The sequence below is a fragment of the Camellia sinensis genome, chromosome 6, assembly GCF_055761805.1.
Source record: "Camellia sinensis isolate YWXY chromosome 6, ASM5576180v1, whole genome shotgun sequence".
Classification (NCBI taxonomy): Eukaryota; Viridiplantae; Streptophyta; class Magnoliopsida; order Ericales; family Theaceae; genus Camellia; species Camellia sinensis.
Window position 1 is genome coordinate 177,011,415 of NC_138966.1, and position 22,880 is coordinate 177,034,294.

A 22,880-nucleotide genomic window follows, 5' to 3' on the forward strand; every position below is an offset into this window, starting at 1 on the left:
ACTTGAAGAAGAGGTTGTTTCGTTTCGACTATAAGAAAAGTATTTTGATGAACGAACACCTAACAATTTTAACAAAATTCTTACCGATTTGAAAATTTTGGATGATCACATTGATGATGAAGATAAAGCACTGTTACTGTTGAATTCCTTGCTTGGCACATATGATCATCTCACCACCACTTTATTGTACGGTAAGGAAAAGATCAAGTATGTTGATGTTTCAAACGCCTTGGTAAATAATGAGTTCAGAAGGAAAGATAAATCTGCAAACAGGGACTCAACATCCGAGGCATTGACAGTCAGAGACAGGACGAATAACAGAAGATATACAGGGCGAGGAAAGTCTCGCTCAAAAACCAAAGGGAAATCATCAGATAGAAGACGTCTTGCAAAAGACGAGTATGCTGCTTGTCGCCAGAAGGGGCATTGGGCAAAAGATTGTCCCAATAAAGACAAAAAAGAAGAAAAGGTGAACATTGCACAAGATGGAGATAATGGTGAAGGATCAGCCTTTACAGTTTCATCACTTGGCCAGTCTGATGAATGGATTTTAGATTCCGGATGTTCCTACCACATGTGTCCTAACAAGCACTAGTTCTCGAGCTTACGAGAGTACGATGGAGGAGTTATACTGATGGGCAACGACCAAGCTTGCCAGACAAAAGGGATTGAAACAATTCGATTGAAGATACATGATGGAACAATCAGAATTCTTGAAGATGTTTGGTATGTACCAGATTTGACGAAGAATCTCATCTCAATGGGAGTTTTAGACTCCAAAGGTTACAGAGTAACTGTGGAAGGTGGAGTCCTCAAAGTTGTTAGAGGAGCATTTGTTGCAATGAAGGGCACTCAAAAAGGAAATTTATATTTCCTAGACAGCTCTATAGTCACAGGGAGAGTGGCTGTCTCCACCAGCTCAGAGGATGATGCGTCAGACACTTCTAGACTTTGGCACATGCGCTTAAGGCATACTGGAGAAAAGGCTTGATAAGGATTGGTAAAGCAAGGCCTGTTGAAAGGCGACAAAACTGGGAAGCTTGAGTTCTGCGAGCATTGTGTACTGGGCAAGCAAACAAGAATCAAGTTTGGTACTGCTATTCATCGTACCAAAGGGAGTCTAGACTACGTTCACATCGATGTATGGGGTCCTTCCAAGAATGCTTCGTTTGGAGGTAAACACTACTTTGTGTCGTTCATTGATGATTTTTCAAGAAGAGTATGGGTTTACACAATAAAGCATAAAGATGAAGTATTAGAAATCTTTTTTATGTAGAAGAAAATGATTGAGACCCAGACAGGCAAAAAGATCAAGAAGCTCAGATCTGATAAAGGAGGGGAATACACATCAGATCCCTTCTTTGAGGTTTTCCAAAATGAAGAGATAGTGAGACATTTCATAATTCCTGGAACACCGCAGCAAAATGGAGTTGCAGAATGCATGAACTGCACTTTGGTGGAGAAAGTCTAGTGTATGCTATCACATTCAGGATTGAGCAAGGCATTTTGGGGCGAGAGATTGAACTATGCTCGTCACCTTGTCAACAGACTACCTGCTGCAGCACTAGATAGCAAGACTCCCATGGAGGTATGGTCAGGAGTGCCAGCTATTGATTATGATCAGCTACGTATCTTCGGATGTCCAGCCTATTTTCATGTTACAGAATCTAAGTTAGATCCTAGAGCCAAGAAAGCTGTCTTCTTAGGCTTTAGTGACGGTGTCAAGGGATACAGACTCTGGCGCCCTGAATCAAAGAAAGTTGTCACTAAAAGAGACGTTACCTTTGATGAAGCTACAATGCTGAAGCAACCAAATCCTCAAGAAAATGATGAAGCATTGAAGAAGTCAGTGCAGGTGGAGTTTGAGACTCCAGCAAAGACTATTCAACTAATCAACCATCCTGAAGAAGGCTCAATAGATAGCTCTGAAGAGAGTTCAGATGAAAATGAAAATCCAGAGGCCCCACAACAATCAGAACCCATTGCAATCAGGAAAGGAAAAATGGTTACTAAGCAACCCAGTTGGATGGCCGATATGGTAGCCTATGCATTTTCAATCATTGAAGACAATGTTCCTTACACTTTCAAAGAAGCCTACAGAATGCAGAAAGTGTCAAATGGAAGGAGGCTATGGATGAAAAGATCGAGTCACTTCACAAGAACCAGACTTGGGAGTTGGTGCAACTTCCAAAGGGAAAGAAAGCAATTGGGTGTAAGTGGGTTTACACCAAGAAGGAAGGCATCCCAGGCAAAAACAACATCAGATTCAAAGCCAAATTGGTAACTAAAGGCTATGCCCAAAAGGAAGGAATAGACTACAATGAGGTATTCTCACCTGTTGTGAAGCACACGTCTATTCATATCTTGCTAGCTTTGGTTGCACAGTTTGATCTCGAGCTTGCCCAACTCGATGTCAAAATTGCCTTTTTACATGGAGATCTTGAAGAGGAGATATACATGTCCCAACCAAATGGTTTCAAAGTTGTTGGAAAAGAGAATTGGGCCTGTAAGCTGAACAAATCGTTATACAGATTGAAGCAGTCCCCGAGATAGTGATACAAGAGATTTGATCGATTCATGAGAGAGAAAGAATACACAAGAAGTCAATTTGATCATTGTGTATATTTTCGTAAGCTTCCAGATAGGTCCTTCATCTCTTTGCTCTTATATGTAGATGATATGTTAATTGCATCAAAGAGCAATGAGGAGATTGACAAACTTAAGGCACAGTTAGCAAGAGAGTTTGAAATGAAGGATTTGGGAGAAGCAAAGAAAATTCTTGGCATGGAGATCAAGAGAGACAGGAAGAAGGGCACGGTTCATCTGACACAAACTCAATATTTGAAAAGGTGTTAGACAAATTTGGCATAAATGGGAAAACAAAAGCTGTGAGTACACCATTGGCCCCTCATTTCAAGCTTAGTGCTTTAATGTCTCCACGCACAGAAGAAGAATGGAAGCATATGGCACAAGTTCCATATGCAAATGCAGTTGGTACATTAATGTATGCTGTGGTTTGTACAAGGCCTGATATCTCACATGCTGTGAGTATGGTAAGCAGGTATATGCATGATCCAGGAAAAGGTCACTGGCAGGTAGTGAAATGGATCCTAAGGTGCATACATGGCACGATTAATCTGGGATTGAAGTTCGAGAAAGATAACCGACTCGGACAGAATTTGGTTGGATATGTGGACTCAGATTATGCTGGTGACTTGGACAAACGCCGATCAACAACAGGGTATTTATTTACACTTGCTAAAGGGCCAGTGAGTTGGAGGTCAACGCTTCAATCAACGGTGGCTCTGTCTACTACAAAAGTAGAGTACATAGCAATGATGGAAGCCTTAAAGGAAGCTATTTGGCTACATGGGTTGATTGAGGACTTGGATATTATTCAGAAGCACGTTGAGGTGACTGTGACAATCAGAGTGCCATTTGTTTGGCAAAGAACCAGGTTCATCATTCCCGCACCAAGCACATTGATGTCCGTTTCTATTTCATCCGAGAAATTGTGAATGAATGGGATATTCTGCTTCAAAAGATTAGTACTGCAAATAATCTGGCTGATATGCTCACAAAAGTGGTTTCTAGGATCCAGTTCCAACAATGTTTGGACTTGGTCAACATCTCTCGGAACTGAGCACCTTCGGGTGCATGACAGTGTTAATCGATCACTATGTTGGATAAGAGAATCCTCGCCAAGGTGGAGATTTGTTGAAGATTGGGCTAAGATTCAGCCGAACTACTTACATGGGTTGAGGGGGTGATTTGTTGGAGATCACCCCATGTGAGGAGTGATCTCTTCTCTATATGAAGCCAACGCAGCAACACAACTTGCCAACCGACAAGTCACAAAGGTGGACGACCACTTTTGTGAAGGAACAGTTGGCCATGTGCAAGGCCAGCCAACCTCTTCACCTTCTGTTGAGTGTATAAATAGAGAGGCCAAGGAAGGAGTTGAAATAGAGAAAAAAACAATTATCAGAGTGTATCTCCTTTGTAATCTTTGTATTTCACTCGATATAGTGAAATCCGCTGGCCATGGACGTAGGCGATTTGCCGAACCACATAAATCACTGTGTGTTCTTACTTGTGAGATTGTTTTCTACCTCCTAGGCACAACACTGAGTTTGTCCCTGGGTGGTAGTATGCTATGTTACCAGTGTCGAACATTCGACATTTAGACAAAGGTGTGAGATATGTATCTGTTGGTACTAAAAATTGTTTTCTCTATCGATAAGCATAACAAAGCATAGAGAGCTGATCCAGTGGATGATAGGAGTGAGTGAAGCAATGAGTTTTGTAGTAGGGCGTGGGTCTTAGAATGCAGAACAGATAACAAGAGAAAGGCAGTCAAGGTAATAGAGGTGGCAGAGGCAGCTTTCTTTTGTCGATTCATCTGGTAGCGCAAAGAGGTATGGTCAAACGTGGCCCAGGAGTGGAGCCTTGAAGTTAGGCATGTAACTGATGCAGGGCACGTGGTGTGTTTGTATAGACTGAAGTAAAAGAGAGAGTTACAGCAGAGGAGACAGTTACAAGCGGTTATGAAGATCATGGGCAGTTGTGCAAGAAGTGGAAATAATTGGCTCCGTGGTGGGGCGCGTGTCAGCAAATGAACAGTAGGGCCAGTAGCATAAAGGTTGGAGATTCGAAGGAAAGAGGACAGAAAAATCCAACTCTCAACCTGAGAAATCTAGAAGTAGTTCAATATGTTTTAGGAGTAGCAGTTCTTGTAGTTAGCAGTAACAATAGTAATAACAGTAGCATTTCAGTACTTGAAAACCTCTGTCAGTTGTAATGTTTATTAACTTGTAATTTAATCTTTATGGTTGAGTGACAAGTTTTATCATTATCAATCAATTTTTTGTTACATTCTGCTTTGTTTCTTTAGGAAGTAAACTTTCAAAAAAGTCATTGAATCTGTCAAGGCATTAAGACACACAACCACATTGCTTGATCTTGTTGTTTGTGAAAATTGGTTTGCTTGTTGACTGTCGATTGTGCACCCAAATCAGATTTTTTCTAACAATATCCGATACTTTGCATTGGACACTTCTTATAAATTTATTTTTGACACTATATGTTATATATAACACGAATTAATCTCACATAACATATTAGAAATAGAAAAATAGTATTCTTCTTTACCGAGAGAGGTTTGATAGGTCCACCCTCTATATACTCACCTGCACCTGGCACCCCATGCTTGAGTCCATGTAACATAGGTGGTCTATGATGGAAGCACTGATAGCAGGTAGGAGATGTTGGACAATCTTCACTGTAATTAATTAATTCTGTTTGTGTACTTAACAACAAACAGAATATAAAAGAAATAAAGGAAATGAGAGAAAATTGTTTGATTACAAAAATCAAATTAGAAATAAAATTAAATAAATAAAAACAGATTTTATTTTGTTACAAAAATAAAATTAAAATCTGATTTAAATAAACAAATAAAACAGAATAATAAATTAAATAACTTACTTGATTAATTTCTTTGAATAATAATCTGATCAAGTCCAGTGTTTGACACTGTATCCTTAAGACAGATTCGTCCTCTCCACGGTGCTTTCAGAATGTGGACGTCTGTCTGCCAAGATGAAATGATCAACTAACTACAAACAATAGCAGCACTACAAATTATTTGCCTAACGAACACACTAAGTGTTTACACTCTTTCTTACGGAAATTAAGTGCAACAAAATGTAGAGAATTATAGCACAGGTCAAGTACGAAAATTGGAGTAAAATCCAAATGAGGGACTAGTCTATTTATAAGATGAAGTGGTGGCTTGGTGGCTGCTAATTTTCAATTAAACAAGTACAATACCTGTTCAATTTAAATTAAACAGATAGGCACTATTTGGTTTGAATTTCAACCAATTCAAGAACCTGTTTTGATTTGAATTTGACCAGAACAAATTCAGTTTGGACAGACTCGAATCTGTCTGTGAAGAGGTGCAACAATTTGAATTTAAAATTTAAATCTGGACAGAAATTCGAAATTAATTTTTGGACAAATTTTATTTCAAAAAATAAAATTTAAATTCAAATATTTTTGGTCCAAAAAAATTAGTATTGGGCCCAAAAGCCCAGCCCGCCTGGACAGTGGTGCGCGCATGTGGTGATTTTTGGGTCCAATGGGTCTAGCCCATAACCTCCCTCTCTACAAAACTTAGGTACCCCTTGGGGCACACCCCAAGTTCCAATCTCATGCCTTATAAACCCACGCAAAACTTCCCACCAAATCAATGTGGGACAAGCCACTTTTCAACTTTTAAGGATTTTTCACCAAAACTCCATTTTCATGAAGCACACTTTGGTTTCAATTTCTCATTCACTCGATAATGGTTTTGAGCGACCAAATATACCACGTGAATCTCAACGCAGCATAGAACGCGTTACCACTTTGACCTGCGAAAATCAACGCACGGATCCCACCTAAAAATTAGGCCAAAGTTAGAAAAAAATTCTGGTTTACCCAGAATTTTCCCAACCATTTCCAACAAAAGACACAAGGGAAGCAACGTGAGATAAGGGGAAAGAACAGAAAAATTATATTGTGGAGCTAATTGATTGGCTGCCCCTAAAACATTGGTTTTACAGGGCACTGATAATATGGTCCAACCTCTAATTATTATTATTTTAATTATTGGGCACAATAATAATAATTGTAATAAATTTATTATAGTTATTATTTTTTGATAATGGGGTATTCTAGTATTAACATAAAAGGTGATGAATTGATATGATGAGAGCTTAGGTGTAGTGGTAGATTTTATAATGTGGTGGCTAATAACAGGCCCACAAGGGACGGTACAAGTAAAAAAAATTTCCTTATATATCTTCAAATGGCATATAGTTGTGTGGGTGAAAATCTGACCACACTGCCCGTTTAGTGATCAGCTGGAGAGCACAAGCAGAATAGATGGCTTAAGCAACCTGTAACAGAAGGAAAAAGCTCTGGCGGTGGTTCTTCCACCCGGGGGCACTCCGACGATCAAGTCAGTATATCTCTCAAAGATAATCAAGTACTAAATTGAATACTCAAAGTATAAATTACATACATTAGACCCACGGGGGTGCCTCTCTTTTATAATATACTCAATCCAAGTCCCACTAGAAGTATGACTTCTATGAACTCTAGTTCACTGCTTACTCTGGACTCTTTTAAGTGATAAAGATAAACTCCTTGAGAGTTTTATCCTTATCTTGGTTCAATCTTCTTTGTGCCTTAGGACTCTTGCCCCTTATCTCGGATTCCGATATCTTTGGAGATGACCTCGGCTTCTCCGAGATTACCTCGGCTTAACTACCAAGGCACGTGGCACCTCGGCTGACACGTCGGCGTCACCATGCCACGTGTTGGTAATCTGAAAATATATCCCCACAACTGCCCCCTAGGTTCTATTACCTCGGCATTCTGAGGTGATGGAACCTATTCCGAAATTTTGTCACTTCTATTCTGAGTAATGGCTCAAAATCTATTTTGCCAAGATTATCTATTTTCAGCCGACGTGTTCTCTTCGGAGAACAAGGCTTCGATCGTATTCTCCCATGCGCATGAGTTGTCATGCATATCTAACTGTTTCTTTTACGTGTTTCATCTTTATTGGAGCGTGTCGGTGACGCGCCTGAAGCTGTCTGTTCATTTCGTCTGCGCCGCCTGACGCGTGCGTTACCCTAGGCGTAATGATTACCCTAATTTTGCCGTCGTTTCATATTTTTGACAAAACTTTTTGCCTCTATCTTTTCTTCACTTTTTCATTCCGTCTTCTTGCTCTTTCTCTCTCTGAAAGCTCATTCTTCTTCGAATCTGCCATCGCCTTAATCTCTCTTCTGGATTTGCTTTTAACCCCTCATTCTTGCAAAGCCTTCTTTGCTGTTGCAACCGGTTTCTGGGTTCGGCGGACATTGCCTCGGCTTCCTTTGTCCTGGTAAGATCCTTTCCTTTAATTCTTCCATTCTTTTTATGTGCTTTTGTCTGTCTGTCGCCATTACTGATCTTTGCTCGAAGTCTTGATTTTATTTGTATCTTGAATTTGTGGCTATGCCTTGAACTTTTATGATTTTTCATCATTCTCTTTGCCGCTGTTCTTGATTTGTTTCTGTATCTCTATTGTTTCTGAGAACTATACCTCTGTTCTTGAATCTGAAACTTCGTCTTTGTTTTCTCTTTTTTGTATCTGCCCCAGATCTGTGCCCTCGATTTTTATCTTCATACTTCATTGATTTGGGATTTGTCTATAGAACCCTTAATCTTTAGGGAAACCTGAAAAACGCCCATCTTCTGAAACATATTCCTCTTAGTTTAATCCAACATAATGGGTATGTGGAGGCATAGGGTAAATACCCCGACAAAACTTGAATACTTTAGGCAAGAATTCTCTATCCCAGCCGACGTTCATCTTAAATTGGCTGGGGATAATGATACCATCGTGCCCACAGATCATACAATGCCTTTTCCAATAGTTGCTTTTACCGAATGTGGACTTCGGCTTCCACTTGATCCCCTTTTTCGTCAAGTTCTCCATTTCTATAAGCTGAACCCTATGCAACTTACTATCAATTCCTATAGGGTAATTAACGGTATTATTGCCTTAGCTAGGCAAGAAAACCTTAGAATCACCCTAGCCGACCTTCAATATTGTTATACCATGTGCCCTCTCGGTCTGAAGGATAGGGGTTTTGTCTATTACCTTAAGCCGAGATCCACTCAGTACAAAATTATAGCCGACCTCCCAGACTCCAACAAGGGGGCTGGAGATGATTTTCTTATTGCTTCTGGAAATTGGGAATTTGGCCCAGATGAAGATGTCCACCTCTACCCTCTTCCTCGAACACTTACAGAGGGCAAGAGTAAGAGCCCTGAGTCAATACTTAGTTGTTTTTACTTAAGACTTTAATACTTTATTTCTGACGCCTGTTTCTTTGCAGATCTTCATCAGCCACCGAAAAATTTTCGCCAATCCTTCTTCCCAGGAACAGATCTGAAAACACTTCTTGGCCTCCCAATCCATAAACGAAAAGCCCCAGTATTACTAAACTTCATCCCTACATACAAATCCACCTTACCCGACGCCCCAAGAAAAAGGAAAAAGAGCCTTTCTCCACCTACAGCCACAACCTTAACTGCTTCTACATCCCGAACAGATCAAGAATCCACATCTGACCCAGCCGATCTTCCATCAACTTCGGCCCCCTACTTAATACCAATTCCTGAACGTAAACGCCGAAGAAAGCTTGTAAAAACAGCCGAAATGGTTCGTCCAAGGCCTGTCGTCCAAGATCTTCTCGCCGACCTTCCAACTGACGCCGAAGCCGCACCAACGCAATCAATGCTTCCACCCAAACCGAAGAGGGTAAAAAAGGCTCAGCCTAAGGCCAAGGCTACAGATGCCGAGGCTGAGGATGCTCTGCCGATTTCGAAGCTAGCTGAAAGCAAAAAATCAGCCTCTACTTCAACCAAAAGGTCTGCTGAGGGCCAACCCTCAGGGTCTACACAAACAAAGAGGCCAAGGTCATCGTCTGCGACGACCTCGGCTTCGAAGAAGCCCGACGTCCCCTGGGCCCCTGATCTATCCCTGGAGGATAGGCCCATCATGGCTAGTGAAAGTGCTGACGACATTAATGTTGCTGTCGCCCTTAGCACTGCTCTTCTTCTACCAAATGACTTGGAGCGAAATAGCAAGCTTAGTGAGTATGAAAATTATGCTCTTATGCTCCAACATTCTGCTCAAATAAGTATTTCTGTTTGTACTTGTGATTTTTTTCTTCTGTTCTTCACTGAGAGTACTGTCTCACATTTCTGTTTTTCTGCAGGCCATTCAACATGCCCACTCATTTGCCATGCAATCCTTTGAAAATCGTCAAAGGTTGGTTGATATGAAAAGGGAAGCATCTTCTATGAAGAGAGAGATCAAGTCTCTTGAAGCAAAAATGAAAAAGTTGGAGGATCAAGCCGAGGCTGCAACCAAAGTTCAAACTTTAGCTCTTGAGAAAGCCGAAGCTGCTAAGGCCGTTAGAAAAGTTGCTGAGGCCGAGAAAAGAGAGGCCGAGGTTCAGAAGGCCCAAGCGGAGAAAGAACTTCAGCAAGCTCTGGCTACAAAAGAGGCCGAAATCAAAGAGGCCGACGAAAAGGCCTATGCTCAAGGTATGGCCGATGTCGCAGAAGACTACAAGCTTCAAGTCAGGCAGGCATGCAACAGGGGATTTTCCCTTGGTTGGATGTCCTTGATAAAGAAGCTTGACCTTCCTGCTGACTCGCCATTGCGTCAGGCCGACGCTATTCCGTTACCGTTTCCTCCTCCTCCTCCTGAAGGTGAATCAGAGTCTGAGGCCGAGGCCGTTGATGAAGATGAAGAAAAAGATGATTGTGACGCCTTGGTGAGGAGACCCAAGAATGCTGCCGAAGCCAAGTCCCCTCCTCCTGCTGAGCAGGTTATGGACTTGACTTTGGATGAGGAGGGTGATGGGGCTGAGGGGGCACCCAAGGAGACTGCCACTGGGCAACTATCATCCAATCTTCTGTTGGTAGAAAGAAGTGTTGAGTCAACAATTGCTGAGATTGATGCTGAGATAGAAGCGGAGAAAGTGGCCGAGGAGGTACCACCAGAGTCATCTGAGGTCCCAGTCCCTGCAGTGGCTGATGCTGAAGAATCTTGAAAAAATTGTCCTTTGTACTTTTTTCCTTCTTCTTTTTTTTCTGTTTTTTTTTTTTTCTTTTTTGTGCTTTGTACTTTTTTACTTTCTGGGTAATGCAAAACTCTTTCTTTTGGCCGACGTGATTTCTTCTATATGTAACTGCCACAGTTCTTCTTCTGGATGTTCCAATCTTGTGATATTCTGTTGACTATTTCTGCATAGTCTTGTACTTATGAAATTTTTGCATATTTCCTCATGTTGCTTCCTTTGTGCAATCTCCTCGGGGTTTCATACCTCGGGTATAACCATAAAACTTTGACTTCGGCAAGATACTATCCTGCAAATTTTTCATAGGTTTCAACAAGTATAGAACATATAGAATGTAAACTTTGCAAGCTTCTTCTCAATTAAGTATTAAATGATAATCTTAATCTGACCCACTTGTAAATTGCTACAAATTTTAACAAGTAATGAACAATATACTTAGCCTTTATTTTAACCTGTAACTTTCTGTATACCTCGGCGGTTGATCATATGTCGGCTTAGCATAAACTTGTAAATTGCTACAAATTTCAACAAGTGTTTAAGCATCTTCCCCAGGGTTTAAACAACCCACATATTGCTATGAGAACTTAAGCAATAACTTCGGCTTATCTTCGTTTCGTAAATTGTGACAAATTTCAATAAGGGAAGATAAGGAATCAGCTTAATTCCAACTTGTAAATTGCTACAAATTTCAACAAGTGAATTAAGGAATAACATCGGCTTAACTTCAACTTGTAAATTGCTACAAATTTCAACAAGTGAAGATAAGGAATCAGCTTAATTCCAACTTGTAAATTGCTACAAATTTCAACAAGTGGATTAAGGAATAACATCGGCTTAACTTCAACTTGTAAATTGCTACAAATTTCAACAAGTGAAGGTAAGGAATCAGCTTAATTCCAACTTGTAAATTGCTACAAATTTCAACAAGTGGATTAAGGAATAACATCGGCTTAACTTCAACTTGTAAATTGCTACAAATTTCAACAAGTGAAGATAAGGAATCAGCTTAATTCCAACTTGTAAATTGCTACAAATTTCAACAAGTGGATTAAGGAATAACATCGGCTTAACTTCAACTTGTAAATTGCTACAAATTTCAACAAGTGAAGGTAAGGAATCAGCTTAATTCCAACTTGTAAATTGCTACAAATTTCAACAAGTGGATTAAGGAATAACATCGGCTTAACTTCAACTTGTAAATTGCTACAAATTTCAACAAGTGAAGGTAAGGAATCAGCTTAATTCCAACTTGTAAATTGCTACAAATTTCAACAAGTGGATTAAGGAATAACATCGGCTTAACTTCAACTTGTAAATTGCTACAAATTTCAACAAGTGAAGGTAAGGAATCAGCTTAATTCCAACTTGTAAATTGCTACAAATTTCAACAAGTGGATTAGGGAATAACATCGGCTTAACTTCAACTTGTAAATTGCTACAAATTTCAACAAGTGAAGGTAAGGAATCAGCTTAATTCCAACTTGTAAATTGCTACAAATTTCAACAAGTGGATTAGGGAATAACATCGGCTTAACTTTGCCTGAGTTTGATATGTCTTCGAAAACATCCATGCATCAATCGAACATGTTGAAAGGATTCTGAAAAGACTTTATTGATAATATCGGCCAAACAATGATGTTTATCTAATGATAGAAAAATTTCAAATTACAAGTATTCCAAGGTCTGGGCAATGCTTTGCCCTCATTGTCCTCAAGCCGATATGCTCCATTGCCAAGTACTGAAGTAACTCTGTAGGGTCCTTCCCAGTTTGGGCCAAGCTTGCCCTCCCTGGGATCCTTCTTGTTCCCGACGACTTTTCTTAGGACTAAGTCGCCAACTTGAAAATCTCTTGGATTGACTCTCTTGTTGTAAGCTCTGGCAAGCTGTTGTTGGTATACTGCGAGCTGAATTGCAGCCTTCTCTCTTCGTTCTTCCAATAAATCCAGGTCTCGGGCTAAGAGTATGTCATTGGTGCCATTCTCTACTCCCTGGGTTCTGATCCCTGGGATGCCGATCTCCAATGGGATGACTGCTTCTGTGCCATATGCCATGGCGAATGGGGATTCTCCTGTTGATCTTCTCAGCGTAGTCCGATATGCCCAAAGTACGTTGGGCAATTCGTCCACCCACTTTCCTTTTGCTGCCTGGAGCCTCTTCTTTATTCCATCCAGGATTACTTTGTTGGATGCCTCTGCTTGCCCATTGCTTTGAGGAAAACTTGGTGTTGAGAAATAATTCTTGATCTTGAATTTTGCACAAAAGTTTTTGATAAGTTTGCTGTCGAATTGTGTTCCGTTGTCGGCAACTATAGCTCTTGGAATCCCAAATCTGGTGATTATGTTTCTCCAAATAAAATTCTTGACATCCACATCTCGGATTTTGGCAAGAGGTTCTGCCTCTATCCATTTTGTGAAGTAGTCTGTTGCTACCAGCAAGTATTTTCTCTGCCCAGTTGCCTGGGGAAGTTGTCCAACCAGATCCATGCCCCATTGGGCAAACGGCCAGGGGCTGGATGCTGGGTTTAGGTCGGCAGCTGGCTGATGTATCAAAGGTGCAAACTTTTGACATTGTTCACACTTCTTTACATAAGCTTCGGCATCCTTTTGCATGTAGGGCCACCAATACCCCTGGGTAATGGCCCTGTGGGCTAACGATCTGCCCCTTGCGTGGCTTCCACAAATTCCTTCATGAATCTCGTAAAGGAAATCTTCAACCTGCAAAGGATGTAAGCACCTTAAAAGTGGTCCAGTGAAGGACCTCCTGTAGAGATGGCCTTCCGCTGTTAAACTGAATCTGGCCGATTTCAGCCTAATTTTATGTGCTTCTTTATGGTCTTCTGGCAGCTTCCCCTCTTTTAGGAATGCAATGATTGCATCCATCCAACTTGGTCCAAGGCCCACGCACATTGCTTCTTGTTCAATGCTCTGTTTATCTATGCTCGGGGCCGACATGTAGTCGATCATAATTGTCCTTGTTTTTCCAGTTTGAATTGAGCTGGCCAAGTTTGCTAACGCGTCGGCGTGGGTGTTGTCATCTCGGCTTACTTGGAGTAATCTGCAGTTCTGGAATAGGGCTGCCAGTCGGATGACTTCCTTTGCATATGCCGACATTCTTTCGTCTCTGGCTGCAAATTCTCCTGTTGACTGGTTAACAATCAATTGTGAATCACAAAAAACAATTACCTCGTCTGCCTCTGCTGCTGCTGCTAGCTTTAGCCCTGCAATTAATGCTTCATATTCTGCTTCGTTATTGGAGGCTTTGAACCCCAGACGGATGGACTGTTCTACAATTTCTCCATCTGGAGATATCAGCAGTACTCCTGCTCCTGCTCCCTGGCGGTTTGAACTTCCATCGACGAATAGTCTGAATGAATCGCCGATGTAGATGCTGCATGGTCTGAGCTTTTCTTTCTCTTGCTTTTTTGTCTTTGACTGGAATTCTTTTTCCTTGTCGGGCCGATGCTTATCTTGGCTCGACGGAGCCTGAGGTGTGATGGCTTCCGGTGTGAGTTCTGTGACGAAGTCGGCCAAAACTTGGCCCTTTATTGCTGTTCTTGGTCTAAATTCTAGGTCAAACTGGCCTAGTATTACTGCCCATTTTGCTATCCTTCATGTTAAGTCTCCTTGATGTAATAAGGACTTCAGTGGGTGCTCTGTTAGGACCACAATCTTGTGTGCCTGAAAGTAATGGCTCAATTTCTTTGAGGCCATTACCAAGGCTAGCATTAATTTTTCCAGTGGTAGGTACCTTGTTTCTGCGTTAGCCAGAGTCTTGCTTACATAATAGACAGCCTTCTGTTCCCCTTTTTCCTCTCGGATTAGCACTGCACTGACTGCGTGTTCAGAGACTGCTAAGTACAAAAACAATTCCTCCCCTGGGATTGGGTTAGAAAGGACCGGGGTTGTGGTCAAGTACTTTTTTAGGTCGGCTAAGGCAGCTTCACATTCTTCCGTCCATAGGAAGTCTGTGGCTTTTTTCACCAGGTTAAAGAAGGGTCTGCACTTGTCTGAGCTTCTGCTGATGAATCGGTTTAGGGCTGCGGCCCTTCCAGTGAGCACTTGAACTTGTTTTGCCGATGTTGGACTCTGTAGTTCCAGGATGACCTTGATTTGGTCTGGGCTGGCTTCAATGCCTTTTCTTGTTACCAGATATCCTAGAAATTTACCTGACCCAACTCCGAAGGCGCACTTTGAGGCGTTGAGTCGGAGCCGATATCTTTTGAGTATGTCAAAGACCTCTTTTAGGTCGGCAAGATGACCTTTTGATTCCTTGGTCTTTACGACCATATCATCGATGTAAACTTCTACCGTTTTGCCAATCAGGTGTTTAAACATCTTTGTCACTAACCTCTGATAGGTTGCTCCTGCGTTTTTCAGCCCAAAAGGCATTACCCTATAACAGTACAGGCCTTTCGGGGTGATGAACGCGGTCTTCTCCTCATCTGGAGGGTACATAGCAATCTGGTGGTACCCTCTGTATGCATCTAAAAAACTCATCCTTTCATGTCCCGAGGTGGCGTCTACCAGTTGGTCGATTTTGGGCAAGGGAAAGCTGTCTTTCGGGCAAGCTTTGTTGAGGCTGGTGAAGTCTACACAAACCCTCCACTTGCCATTCTTCTTTTTTACTACTACTGTGTTGGACAGCCACGTTGGGTACTGGACTTCTCGGATGGCCCTGGCTTCAAGGAGTCTGTCTACCTCTTCCTCGACTGCTTCGACGTGCATTAACGTCGGCCTTCTGGCTCGTTGAATCACAGGTTTTGCCGATCTGTCGACATTCAGACTGTGGCAAGTGACCTCGGGGTCAATGCCAGGCATTTCATAAGGTGTCCAGGCGAACGCCTCTATGTTTGCCCTTAAAAAATCTTCCAGTTCTTTTTCTTCTTCTCTGGCTAAGCCTGAGCCGAGAAGAAAAAATCGTTCTTCGTCGCCCTCCTGGACGAGGATTTTCTTTAGCGCCTCTTCGCTTTTCTCGGTTGGTTCTTTCCCAACATCTTCCAGGACTTCCATGTCCTCATCTTCAACTTCTGCTTTTTTTGGTTCCTGTACACTACAGGTGGATTTTATTGCTGCCATGGAGCAATTTTTGGCTTGTAGTTGATCCCCTCTGACTTCTTCAATCCCATTCTCTGTTGGGAACCGGAGTAGTTGATGCAATGTCGAGGGGACTGCCCCCATTGCATGCAACCACGGCCTTCCCAAGATGATGTTGTATGGTGAGGGTGTGTCAATTACCAGGAATTCCGTCCTGATCTTCTTAGTGCCGGCTTGTACTTCTAAGCTTGTTGCACCCAGTGGCCATGTCGGCGTTCCGTTAAAGCCGACCATCGGGCCGCTTGATTGTTCTAGGTCATCGGGGTGAAGGCCTAGCTCTTTGTAACATCTGACATACATGATGTCACAGGAGCTGCCTTGATCTATTAGGATGCGTTTAACTTGGCACTCCCCGACTTGTAGGGATACTACCAAGGCATCATTATGCGGGTGTTGGACTAGTTCTAGGTCGGCTTCAGTAAAGGCTATTATTGGCCCTTGGCATTCTTCTGGCCGATGTCTCTTTTCCCCGACTTGATAAATATGCTGTAAATGTCTTACCCTCTGGGTTTCTCCTCTGATTTCGTTTTCATTGACCCTTGAGTGGATTACATTGACCACCCTTGGTTCTCCTGCTTGTGGTAGCTGTGCTGGTGGAGGGGGTGCTGCTGGTGCTTGGGGCAGCCTTGCCTGCTCTTCCCTTGTTCTGGCCTCATCGACCAGGTCCCTCAGAAGGCCTTGTCTTACTAGGTCCTCCAAGTGTGCTTTTAAGGCTCTGCAACCTTGAGTTGGATGCCCTTCTTCATTGTGGTAGGCACAACGTCTACCAACGTTCCTTCCCATGAATTCCCCTGGTGCTCTTGCCGGAGCCCTGAAATAAGGTTAATTTCGAATCCGATCCAAGATTTTATGGATTGGGATCCGGAATACTGTGGTTACCGCCTGTTTATTTCTTAATTCTATTTCTTGTTTGGTCGGCCCATTGTTGATTCGGCCTCGCTTTGGCGAGCCGTTTCCCTTTTCTTGTTTCACCTCTTTGTTTCCCGATGTATCTTCTTCGGCCCTGGCATATTTCTCAATTCTTGCCATAAGTTCTTCCATGCTTTTTGGCAATGTTTTTGCCAAAGACTTCCGTAGAGGGCAGTCATCTTTCAGGCCGTTCTTGAAGGATACGACTGCTACTTCCTGGTTGCATTCAGGTATTCGGTTGAACACCTCGTAGTACCTCTTCGCATAGGCCCTGAGGCCTTCTTCTTTGGTGATTCGTAGAGCCATCAAAGCATCAACCCTCAGGGGTTGCAGCTTGTTGGTCACGAATCTGGCCACAAACATCTCGGCCAAGCCTTCCCATGTCTTTATACTTCCTTTTGGTAACTTGTGGAACCAATCAGATGCAATTTCCCCAAAGGATGAGGGGAATACTTTGTAGAGCAACGGCTCGTTTCCGCTATATAACGCCATTGAATTTAGGTACAACCCAACATGAAAGTTTGGATCTGATTTACCATCATAGATTTGAAACCTCGGCATACTGAATCTTTTGGGCGGTTCGAATTTGTCCAGTTCCGCCGAGAAGGCTGTCTTCGGTTTCACTGGGGAGTTTACCTCGGCTTCTGCATTCTGTTGCCTCCTCTTGAGGTAGTCCCTCAAGTCTTCTTTGCTTCTCCCTGGAGCTCGGCTGTCTTTGGATTTTAGTCTTTTTGGTACACTGCTTTCGGCCTCGTGGTGGGGTCGTTTGGATCTTTCTTCGTGGGATGTGTCAAAATGGAGTACTTGCCCCTGAACATGTCGATGTTCTTTGGGGTCTGGATTCTTCATGTGGTGTGTCCGTCGGGACTCTTCTTGCCTCGGCTTTTCCCGTCCGACTTCCCTGGAAGGCCGGTGTGAATGCCTTCCGCTTCTGGTATGCTGAGGGACCTCGGGGATTGTTTTTCTTACCTCCTTCTGAGTGTTGTTCGCTGGCATCGGCGTATCTTGCAGCGGGTATGGTGGCTGCATAACATTATTCTGCATCATGAAGTTGACGACTGACTGGAGGTCCGCCAACTTGTTTGCTAGTTCTTTTACTTCCTCATCCCTCCGTAGGCACCTGTCCCTCCATACCTGGAGGTTATCTTCATTGTAGTATTTTCCTTGGTTAGCTCTTTTTGACGTGTCGCCTTTTGGGATGACGTCGTTCTCTCTGTGACCCTGGTCACGGGCTTCTGCATTGTGGTTATCTCCTTCGATATCAAGATCAATTGGGCTGTCACTCCCAGTGGGAGCGTCATCCCCAATATTTTGTTGTCCGTTACTGGCCATCTATTCTTCCTTCGTTCCCACAGACGGCGCCAAATTGTGTGGGTGAAAATCTGACCACACTGCCCGTTTAGTGTTTAGCTGGAGAGCACAAGCAGAATAGATGGCTTAAGCAACCTGTAACAGAAGGAAAAAGCTCCGGCGGTGGTTCTTCCACCCGGGGGCACTCCGACGATCAAGTCAGTATATCTCTCAAAGATAATCAAGTACTAAATTGAATACTCAAAGTATAAATTACATACATTAGACCCACGGGGGTGCCTCTCTTTTATAATATACTCAATCCAAGTCCCACTAGAAGTATGACTTCTATGAACTCTAGTTCACTGCTTACTCTGGACTCTTTTAAGTGATAAAGATAAACTCCTTGAGAGTTTTATCCTTATCTTGGTTCAATCCTCTTTGTGCCTTAGGACTCTTGCCCCTTATCTCGGATTCCGATATCTTTGGAGATGACCTCGGCTTCTCCGAGATTACCTCGGCTTAACTACCAAGGCACGTGGCACCTCGACTGACACGTCGGCGTCACCATGCCACGTGTTGGTAATCTGAAAATATATCCCCACAATAGTCATTGCCAGATTCAAAAGACAGTTATAACAGTTAGCAGCTGAGAGTTAGTTTACACTCTGAGCAAAAGTTTGTTACAGAAGTTATTAAAGATTAACTTTTTTTCTGGGTACAAGTGCAGAGAGGGTGACGAAGAGAGGTGTGTGTGTGGGTGTGTGTTTATATTCAAGTCCTAAACTTTGAGTTCAGCTTACTTTAAAAGTACTGTCTAGAATGAAATAAAGCAGAGTTAACTCTTCTAAAATCAAATAAATGAGTTTCGCTCAGCTTTGAGCTGCATCATAATACTTCTATAAGTAGTTATCCTACTATGATATTTGTTGCAACTGATACGGGTATTTAAATTATAGTTATAGCATTTGATCTGATTTGGTTATTGGTTTGGAATTTTGAGTAGCCATCCTTATTTTACCACTGTCTTTTTCATGGATTCCGCATATGGTCCATTTCAGTTTAATTTCAGAATTGGTCATTTGAGAATTCATATATTCTATAATAAGTTTCAATGCCATCTTATTTGTCCAGTGTTGATTTAACTTTAGAATGATGCTTCACAATTTTAGACTGTGCAAAGCATCATTGGTTCACCTCATTCTTGGTGTCCTCTCTCTAATGGGCAACAGAAAAATTACTCTTTCAGTTCACAATTTGAGTTCGAATTGCTCCTTCTGAACTTGAGAACTAAAGCTTATGTTCCTAGCTTGAGATTTCACGAGTCTGGGGATTTCACAATTTTTGTTGTCGATAGTGGTGCCAAAACCTTCATATTTTGTTTGTTGGGAAAAGCTGCATTTGTTGTGACTCCTCTTTTGAAACTCTTGTGAAGTCTAATGTCTAATAACACTTGCATCTATTTCTAATCTTAGGTTTTCTCATCTAATGCAGCCAATAAACCTAGGCTAGAACCCATTACGAAGAGCAGCCAGGCACCCATTCACTTTTAAAGAAGAAAGTGCTTTTAGCTGATGAAAATCACTTCACCCATTCACAAATGTTTCACAAGAGCAAAAAATGATTTTTGTACTGTAATGACTGTTTTTTGTATTTGAATTTAGCTTTTTATTGATTATGGGATTGAAACAAATGAAGATCTCGTGAAATGCGGATTACAGCAGAGGCGAGCAGCAAAAGAGAGAAACTAAAATCATAGGATGCTGTAGATGTAAGAGAGATCTATGAAAATGAGGGATGAGGGATGAGGGTTTCAGAATTAGTGACCGAGAGTTCGTTTCAGAAGTTAAAGATTAGCTGATTCGGTACAATTAGAGAGGAGGCGACAAAGTTTTTCATGGATTCTGCACTGTCTATTTCAGTTTAATTTTAGAATTGTTACATGAGAATTCCTACCTACTATAACAAGTTTCAATGCCCTTTTATTTGTCCTGTGCTGATTAACTTTATAATGATGCTCTTAAAATTGCAGACTGCGGGTCATTGGTTCACCTCATTCTTGGCCCCTCCCTCCACTGGGAAAAAGAAAAATGGCTGAGGCTGTTGTCTCTTTTGTATTGAGGAAGATTGGTGATTTGTTGATTGAAAAAGCAAGATTGTTACATGGAGTGCGTGGCGAGGTTCAGGATATTTTGACAGAGTTAAGGCAGATTCAGAGTTTTTTTTTTTTAAAAGATGCTGATGCAAGACAAGATGAGCAAGATACTATCCGCAATTTGGTTGTGGAGATTAGAGCAGTGACGTACTATGCAGAGGATGTCATCGTTACTTTCATATTTAGAGATGAGACAAGGAAAAAACGAGGCATCCGAAGCTTCCTCCTGAGATCAGCCTGTATCACCAAATTGTTGGGTACATCTCCTTAGTAGAGTATGAGACTCAATTGGTTTATTAAAATATTTAGTTTAGTTTAGTGTTAGTTATAATATATTTTTAATACATTATACCCAATTTTTAGAGGCCAATGAATATTTTATAATCATTTTGATTGCAGCTAAGGCTTTGATAAAAAGCCTAAAAAATATTGTTTAATTGTATGAGGTGTAACAGCTACCATATTAATTGGTTTTCCAAAGGTGAGCAGCCAGGGTTATGATTATTGGGTGAGATAGTGCTCTTTCTCAATGGGTTTTGTTTTTGAAGCACTGTTTGGAGCTTGTTGATAATTTCGGCTCAGAAGTTGTTGGTTTGAATTTGTTATTTTGGATCTTTTTCAATTATATTTCGAAAACAACTTATTCGTCTATTTGATAAGGTCTCTCTTCTGGATTATTTGTGATTATTTGGAATTCACCTAAGGTGATTTTGTAAGACCATTCGTGTCTTGTTTGTAATCGTTTGAAAACTATTAGTTGATAGTGAAATCAGATTTCGATCTCATGGACGTACCTCACGTTGAGAGAACCACGTAAAAATTCTTGTGTCGTTGTTGATTTAATTTTTCCACATTAGTTTTTATTTTCATTGATTGATTTACTTGTGGGAAATCATATATTTTCCCTAACAATTAGTATCAAAGCTTACGATTTATTTAGGCTTATTTATTTATGAAAATCAATGGAGGGGAATGTAGGTCGTATGTCTAGCTTCAATGGAAGCAATTGAGTAACATGGAAAACTAAAATGGAGGACCTATTATTTTGTAAAGATTTGTATGGGCCTATTGAGGGTGATAGTGGCAAACCAAAGGGTATGAAAGATGATGAATAGAAGAGACTTAATCAAAAAGCCGTTGGTGTTATCTGTCAATGGATTGATGATACTGTGTTTCATCATGCTGCAATTGAAACTTCGGCACGTGATTTATGAAAAAAATTAGAAGGCCTTTATGACAAAAAATCAACCACAAATAAAGCCTTTTTGTTTCGAAAGTTGGTTAATTTAAAATATAAAGATGACAGCCCTATTCCGGAACATTTGAATGAAATAAAGAGTATTTTTAACCAACTTGCTTTTATGAAAATTGTTTTTGATGATGAGTTGCCGACTTTGATGCTACTTAGGAGATTTTGGTTGTGACAGTTAGTAATTCGACACCCAATGGAATTGTCACAATGAGCTAAGTCACTAGTAGCTTGTTGAATGACGAAACTAGAACAAAATCAGGGGGTTTCTCTCATTCAGGGGGTTTCTCTCATGGTCGTGATCAAAGCCGTGACAAATCAAGAGATGTTTCTTTTTCAAAGAAAGACATTAAGTGTTATTATTAGCATGAGAAAGGGCACATGAAGTGGGAATGCTGAAAGCTCAAGAACAAGGAGAAAAGGCATGACAAAAATGTGGAAAAGAAGCAAGAAGACATAACAGCGGTTATTATCGATGATTTCATGGTCGTTTGTGAAGATGATTGTATCAATTTTGTGGGCCAAGAGAGTAATTGGGTGATTGATTACGGTGCTTCTTTTCATGTGACTTCTCGAGTTGTTTTCTTCACTACCTACACCAAAGGAGATTATGGTTCTGTTCGAATGGATAATAAATGTTTGTCTAAGATTATTGGCATAGGTGATGTTTGCTTGGAAACAAATTTGGGTTGCAAGTTGTTGCTTAAAGATATGAGGCATGTTCCCGACATTCGTCTCAATTTGATCTCTACCAGGAAGGTAGATGATGAAGGCTACAACAAAAAATTTGGTGATGGAATATGGAAGCTCACAAAGGGTTCTTTGGTGGTAGCTAAGTGCAAGAAGACTCATACATTTTATTCGATACAAGGAAAAATTTGTAAAGGTGTTGTCAATGCACTTGAAGATGATACTTCTATCGAATTGTGGCACAAACGGCTTGGCTATATGAGTGAAAATGGGCTACAAGTTTTGTTCAAGAAGGAGCTTCTACCTGGTTTGAAAGATACACATCTTAAAACTTGTGTTCATTGTTTGGTGAGTAAACAACATAGAGTTTCTTTTCAAAAAAAATTGCTTCTGGAAAAGAAAATGTTTTGGAATTGATTCATTCGAATGTTTGTGGTCCTTTGAAAGTTAGAACACATAGTGGCTCACTTTATTTTGTTACTTTCATTGACGATTATTTAAGGAAAGTTTGGGCTTTTATACTGAAAACTAAATATTAAGTTCTAGATGTATTTAAACATTTTCAGGCCATGGTTGAAAGAGAAACATGATAGAAATTGAAGTGCATCCGAACAGACAATGGTGGTGAATACATTAGGCCATTTGATGAGTATTGTCATAGCTAAGGTATACGACACCAAAAGATAGTTAAGAAGAGTCCACAACAAAATGGCGTTGCCAAGAAGATAAACCACACCATTGTGGAAAGAACAAGGTATCTTCTTTCACATGCTAAATTGCCAAGATCCTTTTGGGGTGAA

The 22,880-nt window shown here is 41.2% G+C and overlaps 1 protein-coding gene across 2 annotated transcripts in view; it reads left to right on the plus strand.

Moving 5' to 3' along the window:
• The window catches only part of LOC114279595 (putative disease resistance protein At1g50180), a 35,867-nt gene that overhangs the window by 3,224 nt on the left and 9,763 nt on the right, over positions 1 to 22,880 (plus strand). The window contains exon 2 of one of the 2 annotated variants that reach the window (XM_082875518.1): positions 20,019 to 20,398. The exons of the other annotated variant lie outside the window; for it this stretch is intronic. Coding sequence (XP_082731644.1) covers positions 20,077 to 20,398 — 322 coding nt within the window. The 5' untranslated portion in view covers positions 20,019 to 20,076. The remainder of the gene's footprint in view (positions 1 to 20,018; positions 20,399 to 22,880) is intronic. 2 annotated transcript variants of the gene reach the window in all.